The 15828-nt window shown below is 47.7% G+C and overlaps 1 protein-coding gene across 1 annotated transcript in view; it reads left to right on the forward strand.

The window, feature by feature from the left end:
• Ruvbl1 (RuvB like AAA ATPase 1) overlaps positions 1-15828 on the forward strand; it is a 40045-nt gene that overhangs the window by 16809 nt on the left and 7408 nt on the right. The window contains exons 4-8 of the mRNA XM_028854233.2: positions 3497-3648; positions 6331-6420; positions 7189-7338; positions 8662-8725; positions 9959-10157. Coding sequence (XP_028710066.1) covers positions 3497-3648; positions 6331-6420; positions 7189-7338; positions 8662-8725; positions 9959-10157 — 655 coding nt within the window. The remainder of the gene's footprint in view (positions 1-3496; positions 3649-6330; positions 6421-7188; positions 7339-8661; positions 8726-9958; positions 10158-15828) is intronic.

The following is a 15828-nucleotide window of genomic DNA, read 5'->3' on the forward strand; positions in this document are numbered from 1 at the left end:
CCCTCACCAGGCCTCACAGCCGTACTCACTTATACTCTACCTTTTAAATTGACTTTGTCATTTTGAGCAAATGTGTAAAAAATGCACAAAACATCCATGTTCTCAAAACTCTTAAGACCAGCCCTTATAAAAACAGTGATGCTGCCAGAAGCCCACAGTGTCCTTTGTGTTCTCTTGTTACTGTCCCTTTCCACATGAGGACATTAGGGATGGTCTTGATTTCTCACATTGTAGCGAAGTCACGCCTGCTTTTGAACTTCACATTTATTTCCTTGTGTGCTGATGGTGCCTTTCCCAGTGTTCTCTGTGTAAGATTCATCCACACTGCTGCAAGTAACTATGAGCCTCCCATTGCTGGGTGGTTTCCCTTGTGGAGCATACCATGACTTCATTTCACTTCCACTGTTGACGAGACGGGCAGGAGTAAGTGATGCTGCTATGACCATTGTTACCTGTGCCACTTAGTTGTGGCTGTCCCCATTCATGCTAAGGATGAGAGACTGTAGCAGATCACACCATGCTGTTTATATTCCCACCAGCAGAATGCAGACCTTAAAACAGCTTTTCAGAACTGAATTCTTATCACATGCCTTTCTAATGTTAGTGTTCTGGATGGAGTTTGGGGATTAGTGATGATTTTTTCTCTTTAACTTTGCCATGGAAAATACAAAAGTCATCGACTTCTGTCACCAGCTTCAGCTCACAATTGGATTGGCATAAGGCTTCATTGGTCCCGTTCAAGATTATTTTGAAGCAAATTGCAGATCTATTAAAATTTTATTTGTGTATTTGTATTTGTGTGTGTGTGTGTGCGCGTGCGCGCGCGCGGGCGTGCATGTGAATGCACTCCTGAGTGCTTAAGAGTATGTTTACATATGCACACACCATGGCACACGTGTACTCATCAGAAGTATGATGATCCTCTCTTTTCACTATTTGAGTTCCAGGGACACAACTCCAGTTGTGAGGCTTGGTAGCAAGTTCCTTTCCCTGGTGGACCATCTTGCCTGTCTGGTTTTTTATTCATAAAATTTTAATCTACATATATTTCAAAACATATTTTCATATGTCTTTCAAAAACAAGAACTTAAAAAATAATCACAAGTGCTAGAGAAATGGCTCAGTTAAGAATGCTTGCTTGGGTTGGAGAGATGGCTCAGTGGTTAAGAGCACTGGCTGCTCTTCCAGAGGTCCTGAGTTCAATTCCCAGCAACCACATAGTGGCTCAACCATCTGTAATGAGATCTGGTGCCCTCTTCTGGTGTGCTGGCATGCATGCACACAGAACACTGTATACATAATAAATAAACAAATCTTAAAGAATGCTTGCTTTTCAGCCAGGTGGTGGTGGCGCACACCTTTAATCCCAGCACTCGGGAGGCAGACGCAGGTGGATCTCTGTGAGTTTGAGGCCAGCCTGGTATACAAAGTGAGTTCCAGGACAGAAAAACCCTGTCTTGAAAAAAAAAAAAAAAAGTGGGGGAGGCTTGCTTCTCAATCATCAAGACCAGAGTTCAAATCCCAGCATTCATGTCCGGTGGCTCACAATCACCTATAACTCCATCTCCAAGAGATCAGATGCCTTCTGGCTTCCCTGGGGACTCACATGCATGTGCATATACACTCACAGGCACACACACGTTAAATCACAATACCATTGTAACACCTATAAAAATGATCAGTAATCCCTCAATATTGTCAGATGCCCAGCACTCAGATTCTTGTCTGGGAAGTGCTGTGTGTTGACATTCGATGCCTGCACCAGGATACAGATGAGCTTTCTGTAAGAGATCGGTTGAAACACATCTTAAATTTCTCTAGGGTCTCCTCTGGGCAAATACAGGTTAGATGGAGACAAGGCTCTTTGGTGAGCACATGCTTACTGGAATAGCTCTAGCACTGGTGTGGAGAGACACAGGCCTAGGTCTGTCAAGAGAGGGAAAGTGCTGGCTTGGCTTCCTGGGGCTGGCTTCATGTGTATGCAGTGAGCTGAACACTAGCCCTGGGAGTGTCGCAGTCAAGTGGAGTGTGGCTCAGAGAGGTTGCTATGCTTCTCTGCTGAGCAGGAGGGCTATGGAGTAGGTGAAGAGGTCAAGCCCTGCGAGCACATGGCAGGGTCCAGGGTCATCTACAATTGCTACAGGATTCTTTGCTTAGGTATAGGAGTCATAGATAGATAGCAGGTTATTCTGTTGTTTTTAGGGGAATGAGATGTGGAGGCCCACAGAGGTTTCCTAGTGAGATCTGAACTTGCTTTACCCAGCAGGGCTGCATTAGAGGATTGCTTGACCATGTGCATGGTTCTAGGTGATTGGAAGGGTCTGCACTTGGCTGTGCTAGGGGAGGTCTTTTGCTCTACTCCTTGGCATTCCTATAAATAGCTCTTTAAAAGAGACAGAAGGGACCGGTGAATAATGATCCAGGCCTTCCTGAGCTGTTCTGGTTTCTGTTTCTCTCCCCTCTATCTATCTACATATTTCTCACCCCTCCCTCCTCAAGAGTACCCTGGGGAAGAAGTGGGAGCGGGCCTTCCACAGAGAAATGGGTAGAATCCCATGGGTTCAGATGGTTATCAGCTCAAAACAGATTTCACTCCTTGGAAATGCATATCTGAGAGTCAGTGTTGGGAAAGATAGCTATCTAGTTCTGGGCTAGAATCTAGAAAGACCCTTTAAAAATCGAGATCAAGGATTGGTAGGATAGTCCAGTGGTTAAACGTACATGTGTGTTGCCGGGCGGTGGTGGCGCACGCCTTTAATCCCAGCACTCGGGAGGCAGAGCCAGGTGGATCTCTGTGAGTTCGAGGCCAGCCTGGGCTACCAAGTGAGTTCCAGGAAAGGCGCAAAACTACGCAGAGAAACCCTGTCTTGATAAAGAAAAAAAAAAAAAAAAAAAAAAAAACGTACATGTGTGATTACCTTCATTCAGCTCCCAGAATCCACATGGTAGAAAGGGAGAAATGACTCTGCCAACTCCCCTCTGACCTCTATACACACACTCCTGTACCTACACACATGCATGCACAAACAAAATAAATACATGTTTAAAAAAATTGTAAATTGAAATCAGGGACTAGGGAGATGGCTCAATCACATGCTCTTGCAGAAGACCTGAGTTTTGTTCCCTGCACTTATTCAGGGTGACTCAGAACTGCCTGTGACCCCTGTTCCAGGGGATCTAGTGCTCTTTTTTGGCCTGTGCAGGCACCTGCACTCACTCACATGCAGACATCCTCACATACATACACATAACTAAAATAAAACAAAAGTCCCAAGGGTTAAGCAATCAGAGCTCTCTTCTACACTTCACAGCACCTCTGTTTGCATTTGTCTTTTTACTGCTTTTCTGTCCACAGTGACATCCTTCCACTTAGGTTATTAAAGTTGATTTGTCATGGATGTTTGGGGCTAAGAGTTTTAGGGTGTAGGTGTGTGAGAAAAAGTTAGCATCTGAAAGATGGTGCAACCTCTCATGAACATTTTGCCATCTCTTCCAGGGCTTCGGATAAAGGAGACCAAGGAGGTTTATGAAGGGGAGGTGACAGAGCTCACTCCATGTGAGACAGAGAATCCCATGGGTGGTTACGGCAAAACTATCAGCCATGTGATCATAGGGCTCAAGACTGCCAAAGGAACCAAACAGCTGAAGGTGAGTCTGTGGGGCACTTACTTTGACTTCCCAGTGTTGTATGGCTCTGGAAGATGGTACAACCTCTGCCTGGGTTCTGTGCAAAGTGGGGCTGCATAGGTCATGGTGAGGCTGTTAAATGATGGTACAGGGTCTGGCCCTTGAAAACTCAGTGGCTGTAGCTGCTACTCTCTTCCTCCTAGAAAAGCACACATGTACATTAGAATGAGCTGGTAGGTAAGTGAGGAGCCTGCCTCTGCCATGCCATATTCTATTGATACTTCATATCCAAGGCCTAGCCCTCTGATGCACACAGAAAGCAGCACCTCGAGGGCCTGTCTGAGTTGCGGGCAGACAGCTCAGTGGACTGCGAGGCCCTGACAGCTGCTCCTGACAGGCTTCCATGGGTTGGAGCTTGAGGCTGCAGTATACTGAGTGGGACTTGGTGTCTGGCCCCATGGATTATCCTGTCATCCTTTGGGACACAAGCCAGGATGCTTGAGAGCAGCACATAGACTTTAAAGTCAAAAGGGAATCTTTAGCTTTGTTTGCCTTTTGTTTTAACTTTTAGCTTTGTTTCTTCCATTACAGGCAAGTGATGTGGTCTCTGAGCAGCTCTCTGTCTGTGCTAATGCTTATCTCATACAGTCCTGGGGATCAAACTTGCAGTTTTAGATCCACAGTGAGAGGTGGATATTCATGTCTGTCATAGCTCTGCATTAGTTATTGCCACAATGACTAGTAAACGTCATTATACCCTCCTTGAGTGTGTGTTTGGCCTGGAGCTGACAGCTTCAACAGATGCTTCACATGCTGTCAGTTCATGTGTGTAGACATACCAAAGCTCCCTTGTGTAAGGTAAATGGGCAGCTGCCCATAGAAGCCAGGCAGCCTGCACGAGCCCATCCAGGGTGCATGGCAGGGCTAGCTCTGATCTCAGCATTATGTATCTGCCTTGCAGCTTGTTGTACAACCTCCGGAAGTCACTTGGGCTCTCTGGATCCAGCTTCTCATCTAAGCTGCTAGACCAACTGGGTAATTTCTGTCTTTACTCCACTCTGATTTTTCTGGTTCTGTGATTCTGTGAGATTGTTTTTTGGTCACTGTTTTATGGAGATCATAAAAATGTCACTTCTTCAAAGAGCTGTTTCTCCTTTTCCTAACAGGGTTCTTCATCCCAAGAGCTTGGCTTGGCAGATCTCTCTGTTGAATGCAATGCTCAGGCTTCATTTTGTACTCATGAGGTTTCCTAGTAGGAGGCAGCACCTTTTCAGTAATCACAACTTCAGCCAGTTCATTTGGGAAATTAACCAGTATAAAAACACTTGAGAGGAAGACACACACACACACACACACACACACACACACACACACACACACACGGTATATCCTTGAGTGTATCTTATACTAAAAGGCCTGCAACTTAAATTTGACTTGTCTATAAGGCTACTTTGACAGTTCTTTGAGGAAAATAAGGGGAAAGTTAAAAAAAATTCCAAATGTACTTCTATATCCTGGAGCAAATGTCGATATTGGCTAGAAGAACCTGGTACTTGATGGGTGGTCTAGTGTACAAGACACATCTGAGTTTGAACAAGGAGTACCCGTTTAGTTTTCTACTAGGCCTGCCTTGTGTACTTGGTACTCATTGTCCTGCTACAACAGTACCCAGCTGGCCATCCATCTCCACCGAGCAGCAAGGTAGAGCCCTGGCTTTGCAGGTGAGGTAATAGTGTTCTGGCGCTCCATTGATGTCACATTTAAAATATAGTTCACTACTTTTAATATGCAGTTTTAGAGATTTTAATACACAGTCACACAGCCATCACCACAGTCTAATTTTAGACTTGAAGAAACCTCAAGCCACTGATGGTCCCTCCCAGCCTGATTCTTAGCCCTGGACAGCTGCCAAACTACTCTGTCTCTATGGGTCTACCTGTTGGGGACATTTCATAGAAATGGAGCCATAGAATGTGTTTTTCCTGTTTGATTTCTACGCAGTGCTGAGTTTGTACTCTTTAATTTTGTTCAAAATAGAGCTCCAGTTTCCCCCACTGCAACCACATATGTGATATCTCTGAAGTTTAGCCTGGAGAGATGTGTCTAAAAGATGCTGTCCTGGAATGTCAGTAGCCAGGGGCATGGGTCTGGGGAGCCCAGGGAAGCAGCAGGCCTGTGCTCCTTGGCAGTCTGCCTGTGCCCACAGGCAGGCCCTGAGCACTGGTATTTGACTCAGAACCTGGGAGGGCCCTTGCTTATGTCTCGTTTTGAATTTTATGCATCTGTGGTTGTCTCTTGGTGCTGTTTAGTAGATGAGGAAACAAGGCTCTAGAATCATGAGCCTGGCAGAACGCTAGCCTGGTAAGCAAGTACTGGAAAGTTCTGTTAGGAAGGTCCAGTGCTTTCTGAGGTAGGGGATTTAAGAACTCCCTCCTCACTCCTTTATGGCCTCTGAAGCTAAGGAAGGTGAAGAGTCTCCGGGTACCCTGTGGCTAGCTTCTGGGCCCGCCTGCCTCCTCCTCTCCTGGACCAGTCATCCTCATCCCACTCTGATGTGCTCTTGCTTTCATGGCCCCCGCTGATGGATGGATGCTCCGTGCAGTTGCTGGCCCTCTCCACATCCCGTGGAGAGGCACCTCACAGCATGCTAGAAGGAAGTCAGATATGCATTGCAGTTCTCTAAGTCACCCTTGTTTTTTTCAGCTGGACCCCAGTATTTTCGAAAGTTTGCAGAAAGAGCGAGTGGAGGCGGGGGATGTGATTTACATTGAAGCCAACAGTGGGGCTGTGAAGGTAATGTCCTTCCTTCTTGGGACAGAGCACTGTGCCTGGTTTGTGTGTCATGGAAGAGGAGCCGGGTGCCGGAGGAGGGTGGGCGCTGCCTGGTGCAGTGCCAGGGGAAGGACAGTTGTCCCTCTGCGCATTATAAAGTTTCTTTTCCTTTATCTTCATTCTTTAACCTTCTCATGATGAAAACAGACAGTCTGTTAGAAATACTAAGACCTGTTTAGAGGGGGAGTACAGGGTGAGAGACCAAAACAACTTTAGTCATTTTCAAATTGAAATGTGCAGTGTATTTAATCTTCCTTTATCTCTCTGGTATTTTCTTCCCAAGATATATGCATGTGGGAAGGAATGCAGCATTAGCTGGCATTCTTTTCATATCTGATTCCCAGTGTCCTGTACAGGGTTGCTCACTGTTTAATGGATGAGCATAATACTTGATATCATGCAGTAAATCACCCACCTACAAAAGAGTCTGAGCAGCTCCCTCTGTCTCCAGTTAATCTACTGGATTTGCCCTTTATCAGGAATTGCATACAGTTACGGGTGTTGGGGGGACTCTGGAGAAAGTATCGGGTGTCTCCAGCCTGCCGATAGCTTCCTTCTCTTGGCAGAGGGCAGTGGGTACACTGAGGTCAGGCACATTGGGAGACTGTCAGGGGGGCTGTCCTTGCTAGGCTGCATTTGGGAACTAAGGCCTTTGTCTCATTGGGCACTCTGCCATTTGAGGCCTGGGCAGTGAAAACTCACACAGCATTCATGTTTCTCTGTCTACAGAGGCAAGGCAGGTGTGACACCTATGCCACTGAGTTTGACCTTGAAGCTGAAGAGTATGTCCCTTTGCCAAAGGGAGATGTGCACAAGAAGAAGGAAATCATACAGGACGTGACCTTGCATGACCTGGACGTGGCCAATGCACGGCCTCAGGTACTGCTGTGCCGCTGTGGGCAGCACACTTGCCTTTTGTCTCTTTGTGAAGCTCTGGGGATGAATCGGCAAGATCTTGCTGCCACTTTGGAGGCAGACGCTTCTTTTTGTCTGTGATGTTCAGCAATTAACATGGGCATGAGCTACGCGGGACTCCTTTGTTCCCATTCTAGTGCAGCAGTCACAGATGATTTCCTGGGCTATTTCTTCTCCCAGCCAAACCTCCCGCCCTGAACTAGCCAGCTCCTCTCTGGCTTCTGTCCAGCCATGGCTCATGCCTGGATGCTCTGAGTATTACTGGCAGGAAGGCGCAAGTGCTCTGTGAGCCCTCACAGGGTTTCTGAAAGCCTAGCACAACTCTGACCTTCCCTCCGCTTAGCAGGGCTCAGCACCTTTAGCTTTGTGTTGGAGCCAAGTCTGCAGCTCTGGAGGGACAGTAGATACTTCTTACACCTTGACTGGTAACTGTAGGAAAGGATGCATCCCATAACCACGTCTCTGAGAAACAGGATTCAGAGAACCAAAGTACACATGTTCCTTGCTGGTGGCCTTTCAGGTTGCATTCATCTTCATCTTCCCTAAGCCACCTCTTCAGCAGGAGAGGGGTCCCTTGAGGGTTTGCTCAAGAGATTGTTGACACTGGTCTTTGACCAGCAGGTGCCTTCAGGAGGTAGATATCTGTCTCCAAACTGACCCCAGAAGCCTCTGCTTTAGGCGGAGTGTGGGGTCAGGAGCAAGTCAGCACTGTGTAAGAGCCTGGGTGTCAACAGAGCAGCTCCTTAGGAAGGAGGCCTTCCTTGAAGATGGTATAGACTGTACCAAGCTTTGAGTCATAGAAGAGCTTGTGTCCAAGGGAGAGTTTGTGGTCTTTTGTGGCTAATCCATAAAGTTTAAAGAGACAACGGTGAGCAGAGGAGGCCACTCTGCCCACTATACTCTCATGGAAAGAATTTGTCTGATTCCTACAGGTCTGGAGCTTATGAAAGTTCCTGTGTTTAGAAGCTTATCAAGGGAGCCAGCATGGTAGCACAGGCCTTAATCCCAGCACTTGGGAGTCAGAGGCAGGGATCTCTGAGTTCAAGGCCAGCCTGGTTTACAGAGCAAGTTCTGAGACAGCCAGGGCTACACAGAGAAACCTGTGTCAAAAAGCAAAACAAAAACCATACATACATACATACATGAAAATAAAAGCTTATTAAGCTTTCTAGGGGACTTGTGTAGGGGTCTCAAGTGAGTTGGCATTGGAGACCTATATGAAGCAGGAGAATAAAGTTTTGGCAGCCTCCTTAGACAGCCTGGCTGACTAAGTCTTCTCTTCTCCAGGGGGGACAAGATATCCTGTCCATGATGGGCCAGTTGATGAAACCGAAGAAGACAGAGATCACAGGTAAGAGCCAGCCCAGTGCCTTCAGCGGGATCAGGACCCTGTGGCCCTGTGTGTACCTCTAAGCAAAGTATGTGTGGGATGGTGTCCTCCCTCCTCTACTCTAAGATCACAGCTTAACCCTGTTGTCTACGCTCTGTCTAGACAGCCAGGGCCTGCTCTCGGGCCCCATGCACCTGTCTGGTCCTGATGAGGTCCTAGGGAAGTTGAGAAGTCGGCCAAACTCTGCTGCCATGGCAGTGCCCCCTCTCCCGACTGCCTAGGGCTCTGCTCCTGTGTGGTCTTTATACCCCTCTTCTCTTCCCACCTCGGTGTCCTCTTTTCCCTAATGACCTTAAAATGTGGGTGAAACACTGAAGTCTCTGTGATCTTGGAGGTCTCAGCCAGGGGAGCAGCTGGAGACAGTTCTTCCAGATCCCAAGAGCAGCTGGGTCTGGGTCTTTGCTTGGCTTTGTGGCTGATGTGACAGGGTTTTACGGTACAGTCTGGAATAGCCTTGCACTCTGCACCTCCTGCCTCAGCCTCCCTAGTGTTGAGGCCCAGGTGTGTGCTGCACACAGCCACAGCCACAGCCTTTTGCCCTGACTTTGTTCTTTACTCTCAGGCAGTCCTTACCTGGTAGATGTAGTGGAAGAGGCAGCAGCTTCTGCAGGGCTTCTGGTTCTGTCTGTGACCTGACCCTGATGGTGTTTTCAGGACTGGGCTGTGACCTGGGGCGGCTTGTATGACTCTGGATAACCTCGTCATCTAGGAGCTAGAAACCATCTTCCTCTCCAGGGAGGGCCAAGACTACACTTGATTGAAGGCTAATTAACCTAAGCATTGTCATATAGGGCCACAAGATGGTCATTTACAGAACACAGAACAGGAAGATTTGCATATGAAAACTCCTGTCATCCTAGGCTCCAAATCTGCTAGTCTCTGAGATGCGGTGGGAGCTGGATCATCAGGTTGGGAGAGTGAGCTAGGAAGGCAGGATGGGGAGTGTGGAGAGGTGATGGTCTTCCTGTACACAACGCTCTTTGGGTTAGCCAGACAACTTTAGGGAGAGCTGCCAGTTTTGTGGCCTTTAGCTGTGTTTGTTCCTGTTTCAGACGACGTAATTGAAGCTGGAGTGTGGCCTGGGCCTGCTGGGGCCTCACAGCCAGGGAAACGGGCGGCAAGGGTGGGTTTGGATGGAAGTCAGCTCAGAGCGGGAGCTGATTGCTGCTGCTGACCCTGCCCTCCCTCATCTAGATAAACTTCGAGGGGAGATCAACAAGGTGGTGAACAAATACATTGACCAGGGCGTCGCAGAACTCGTTCCCGGAGTACTCTTTGTCGACGAGGTCCACATGCTGGACATCGAGTGCTTTACCTACCTGCACCGAGCTCTGGAATCTTCCATCGCCCCCATTGTCATTTTCGCATCCAACCGAGGCAACTGTGTCATCAGGTAGGGCCCTTCCCGCCTGCCCGGGTTTCCACCTTCCTTCTGAGCAGGTTTCCTGCTTGGACTCAGGATACCCGCAGCACCATGAGGCAGATGGGGGAGAAGCAAGGTTGTGTGTCAGTGTTGTTGTGATGAGGAGTCTTCCCAGTGGTCTTTAGGGCCATTGAGTGTGAAAGTGATGGTCACATAGGGCGGGTCTTCGTTGGGATGTCATGGGTTAGCTGCTGATCTCCTGCTGAGTGATACCCGCCTCACTTCCGGTGAGGGAACTGAATGATGTAACTTGCCCTGTTCTTCCCATTCCAGACCTTTCTGTGACACGGTGGTACCTTGGTGGCCATCCTCCCTCACACCCCCTTGAGAGTTGAGTCCTGGATGCTGGGTGGTCATACAGTCTCTCCCCTGTTAGTGCAAGCACAGAGCTGGGTGGAGGGCTTTTCCAGTCTCCATTTTGTCCTTAGTACTCGGGGTCTGACCTGCAGAGAATGTGCACGCTTTTGTCTGAGGCCCATGTCAGGTTCCTAATATGTAGTTGTAGTGGCCTAGAGGTTTTCTATGGTCCTTTGGGACATTCGGGGCTGGTCTCTGCAGTGCTGGGATGTAAAGGGCTGCTTTTCAAGCCCACAGCAGTTACATGAAACAGTGCCCTGGGACTATGTAGTCCTGACAGCAGTCACTGGAAACTGGAAAAGAGTCCTATGGCCCATGAATATTCATGACAGCCAGAGCTACACTGAACCAAAAGCCCAGCTGCTGGCTTGCCACTCCATGATGATGGGCCACATAGAAGAATGTCACTGGCTCTTGCTGGGGAAACTTAGTCTACACTAAGATTGTCCACGCTGGGTGCTGCTGGCTCTGGGGCGGGCTGGTAGGGAATAGTCTGGTGCTTGCTATGAGCACCAGTGCATTACACAGCAGCCCTCAGTTGTGTCCCTGCCCACTTGGAGTTGGGATATGTATGTGGCTCATTATGTGGCTGTTCTGGCTCCCTCTGATAGTCTGGATAGTCTTCTGACTATCACAGGTGCCTCCTGCAGGGTTGGAGGAAGCTGTCGTGCCAGGTCTAGGCCAGCTTCTGGAGAGGATCAGGCCCACCTGGGTGGCATCTGGAAGCTACATGTGGGCCCTGGCCCAGAAAGCCTGGCATCCATGGCTCTGCTGGAGACTTGCTTTTTTTTTGCACAGCTTCATCTGGGCTCAGCATAGACATATGATGCCCCCTGCTGGGAGCTCTGCCAACAGAGCTAACCTAGCCCAGTGGGTGCCAACAGAGGCTGGCAGCTCTGGGCCCCAGTTGCCAGGGCTATATCCAGGAGGAAGGAGCTCTTGATCCCAGCCTGCTGTGAGAACCAAACTCTTGCCAGCCATATGAACTCTAAAAGTGGGTTTGGTGCTGAGTGCTAGTGGGGATGCTCCATCAGGTTGACAGCACCCACAAGAGATGGTGGAACGCCCACATGGAGCACCACACTGCACTGCTGCACCTGCTAGCTTGGACAGGCAGGGCCTGAGCTCTCACCAGCTGTGCATGTGGCTTGGGTTCAGGTGAAGACTGGACTCCAGAGTACACAGCCTCAGCAAGTTTTGGCTAGAATGCTAAAAGACAGAGTCCAGGAATATCTGCACAATGTGAGCAGCCTGTGGTGAGCTATGCACAGCCTTCTCCCCAGAGAAGCTGCTGAGCTTGTGTACCACAAGCATCACACCTGACACCCAAGCTCTGAAGGGAAGTCACAGTGTTGAGGGCTTTCTCTTTGTCAGCTTTCTAGTGCTCTCTATATGAGCCACATACAAAGTGATGTCAGGGCACCCTGACACCCAAGGGCAGATGAGGTTACCTCCCAATGGTAGACTACAAGCCAAAAGTGCTGCCACTCAGCTTGCTGGAAAGCCCACATGATGCTTCAACCCAGTGGCTGCTGGGCAGTGAGTAGGCATGAAGTGTTGAGCATGGCATCACATGGAGCTGGCTGTAAGCGGAGTTTCTCTGCAGTTGCTCCCAAATAACCGCACAGAAACTTAAATATAAATGCTCAGCCTGTGGCTCAGGCTTGTTACTATCTAACTCTTAGAACTTAAATTAGCCCATTAATCTACATTCTGCCACAGGACATCACCTCTCTTTCATCTTGCACCCTCTGCTTCTTCTCTGTGTCTGGCTGGTGACTCCTCTGACTTCTTCCCAATGTCCTTAGTCTGGTTCTCCCGCCTAACCTTATCCTGTCCAGCTATTGGCCAGTCAGCTTCTTTACTAAACCAATCACAGTGACAGTGTACAGGACTGTTATACAGCTGGCATCAGGGAACACTAGCTCTGACACCATTGCTGTGAAAATATAGCCATGACAGTGCCCTTTCCAGAAGTTGCCTTCCATTCAACCTTTGGCTTCTGGCCATCTTACCAGCTCTGTGGCAGTGGCTTCATGGGTTGAGCCTCAGACATGAGCCTACTGCCTGCTGGCCTTGTGTTGTCTAGGGCATAAGTCCTAGCACGAGCCTGGTTCCCTCCCACAAGGGATATATATATCAGGCATATGGAAGCCCATACCTTAAGCAAGTCCCTTGTTTTTCTTGTAAATTACACAGATTAAATGTTGAGTGCAGAGTCTCTAAGCCAGTGGTTCTCAACCCTCCTAATGCTGCAATCCTTTAATACAGTTCCTCTCATGGTGGTGACCCCAATCGTAAAATTATTTTTGTTGCTACTTTGTCACTGTAATTTTGCTACTGTTATGAATTGTAATATAAATATGTTTTCCAATGGTCTTAAGTGATGACCCACAGGTTGAGAACCACTGCTCTAAGCCATGTGGGCCTGGAGTGGTGTACCATAGGTTGTTCCCTGCTTATCTGTCCTGTGCATGGCTTGGTCTCAGTAACCTGTGGGAGCATGACAGGTCATGTGGCCCTGTCATAAAGCCCTCTTGGCCCTGGCAGACTATCCCCAGGTCCTCTGGGTAACGTACGTAAGGAAAAGTGTTCACCTGTGGATGCTGGAGGAAGAGGTGCCTACCCCTTTGCTGTTCCAAGGAATCCTTTCCCTTTGGGTCCAGGAGCACCAGCTGTTAGATGAGAGTGGCCAGCACTGACCCCAGCTCTGCCTGTGGAGGGTCCATTTTCCCATGGAGCCATGTCTTCCTGGGATTTAGGAAGGTTGGTAGGAATTTCTGAAGGTTGGTTACCTTGCGCCAAAGTGTCAAGACTTAGACCAATGTGGTTGACCTGTAACACATGTCCAGAATGATGCTTTAAAAAAAGCACTGTATTGATAGACATATCTGGTGCACAATGGAGCATTCAGTAGTTTGTAGTATGTTCACTGTCTCTACAGATTTGCCTTTTTTCATATAAATGGTACTATATGACCTGGCCTCTTGTGGTTGCCGTCATTCACTCTGCTTGTTCTCAGGGTTCATCTGTGTTGCTTTTTACACTTTGTAGCAGAACCATATTCCATAGTGTGGAATATTGGATGGCGTATGTCACCTGTCCATTCCTCAGCAGGTAGGCAGGAGTTCTTTTGGCTATGATGAGTAATGCTGCTGTGAACATCTGTGCACATCTTATGTGGATATAGTTGTGACTTCTTTGGGATGTGTCCCTAGGAGTATGGGTGCTGGATTAGGTAGTAACTGATCAGCCTTTCAACAATGATGACTTTTTCCAAGTCACTGCCCTCTTTACGCCCCACCAGCATTGGGCAGAGTCCCATGTTTCCATTCTTCCAGTGCTCCCCAGTATCTCTCTTTCCAATTAGAGATACCAGTGGGTAGAAAGTGCAGCACATTAGTTTGATTTGTGTTTCCTAATGGGTGGTGGGAAGTTGAACATTTTATTTTTATAGTCACTTATAAATCTTTGGAGAAATGTTTAATCATGTTCTGTGCCTATTTGTTTGTTTTTTGCAACAAGGTCTCATGTATCCCATCCTGGCCTCAAACTTATGCTATCTAGCCAAAGATGACCTTGAACTTCTAATCCTCCCAAGTTCTGGGATTACAGATGTGTCCAGTTTTCATTTAGGTTGTTTGTCTTTATTCTTGAACAGTAAACATTCTTTATGGCCAGGTGTCTTTAATCCCAGCACTCAGGAGGCAGAGGCAGGCGGATCTCTGTGAGTTCAAGACCAACCTGGTCTACAGAGTGAGTTCCAGGGCAGCCAAGGCTACACAGAGAAACCCTGTCTCGAAAAAAGCAAAACAAAATCTTTATGTACTTTGGATGTAGGATATTTATTGCATAGATCAATAATGAATGAACATTATGTAAATGTATCTGAGTATTTTCTACCTTTCTTTGGGTAGTCTTATCAATTTTTTGACATAGGTTTTAAATTTTTATTCAGAACTAATTTGTGGGTTAGGAGTTGAGCTCAGTAGAGTACTTGCCTTGGGTGTGCAATGCTATCTATGGTTTTCACCCTCCTGCCCCCAATAACAAATTCCAGTCCACCTTGGAGTCCAGCCTGCCTACCGTTGTGCTTTGCTCTCAGTAAGAAGCACTGTCTAACCTGAGACCGTAGGTGCATGCCCTTGTTTTCTTCCAAGAGTCTGCAGTTCAGCTCTTGGTTCATACATCATTTGGGGTTAATTTTTGTGCATAGTGAAAGAAGGGTCAATTCTGCATCACAGATATAAAGATGTCCAGCTGTCATAGAACTGTTCATTGAAATGACCATCCTTCAAAAAATATTTATTGTGTGTGTATGTGCATGCATTTATGTGCGCCATGTATGTGTGTGCATGTGCCACAGATGTCAGAGGGTGTTAGATACCCTGGAACAGTTGTAGGTGGTTATGAACCACCTGGTGTGGTGTTGGGAACTGAACCTGGGTCCTCTGGAAGAGCAGTAAGCTCTCTTGATTGCACAGCCTCTCCCTAGCCCAAAATGACCATTCTTATCAAGTTGCATTGGCAGCCAAGTCATATGGCTGGCCTTTTAAAGTGTCTCATTGTGTCCACTAAGGAGCATGTCAGGAAGTTGCCTGTTGAATTGCTTAGGTGTTTACTGCATTTTCAGTCACCAACAAAGCCTTGTGTCATCTGTATCCCTGGCATTATGTATTACAGAGAGCAGCAGTGAGCACTGATCCTCAAACAGGGGCCGTTTTTCCTGTGAACATCTGGCAATATCTGGAGACATTTTTATTTTTCATGACTTGGTGCTGTGGATGTGGCGTAGCATCCAACAGTGCACAGCACAGCCTCTGACAGAAAGTATGGGGTCCAGAAGTCAACAGTGGCATGGTATAGAGCCCAGAGTTTCAGGCAGAGGAGTGTTAAAAAGTGAGTGGGCTCTTTGCTCAAGTGAAAGCTATGTTTCTAGAGACCCAGTGCATCCTGCAGAGGCATTGTACCCAAGCTCAAGGAGCACTGGGTCTGTAGGCTCACAGTCTAGACTGTCTACCCGGGAGTGCAATATTAACCGAAATACATTTATTAAGAGGTTTGTAATAAGATGTGCTCCACTTTGTTCCTAGTTCAGCGCTGTCCCTGCAGCTGCCACTGAACAGTGTCCTTGTGTTTTTCTTGTCTCACATGGGCGTCCACAGACAATTTCCCACGAATGGGTTTTCCAGAATAATCTTTGTGCTACAGATTCATAGCTTGGATGATTAAATAGTACTTGGCAGTCCTTAATTGTTGTTGTTGTTGTTTAATACTCTTTGGC

Source organism: Peromyscus leucopus, chromosome 3 (genome assembly GCF_004664715.2).
Source record: "Peromyscus leucopus breed LL Stock chromosome 3, UCI_PerLeu_2.1, whole genome shotgun sequence".
In the NCBI taxonomy this organism is placed as follows: Eukaryota; Metazoa; Chordata; class Mammalia; order Rodentia; family Cricetidae; genus Peromyscus; species Peromyscus leucopus.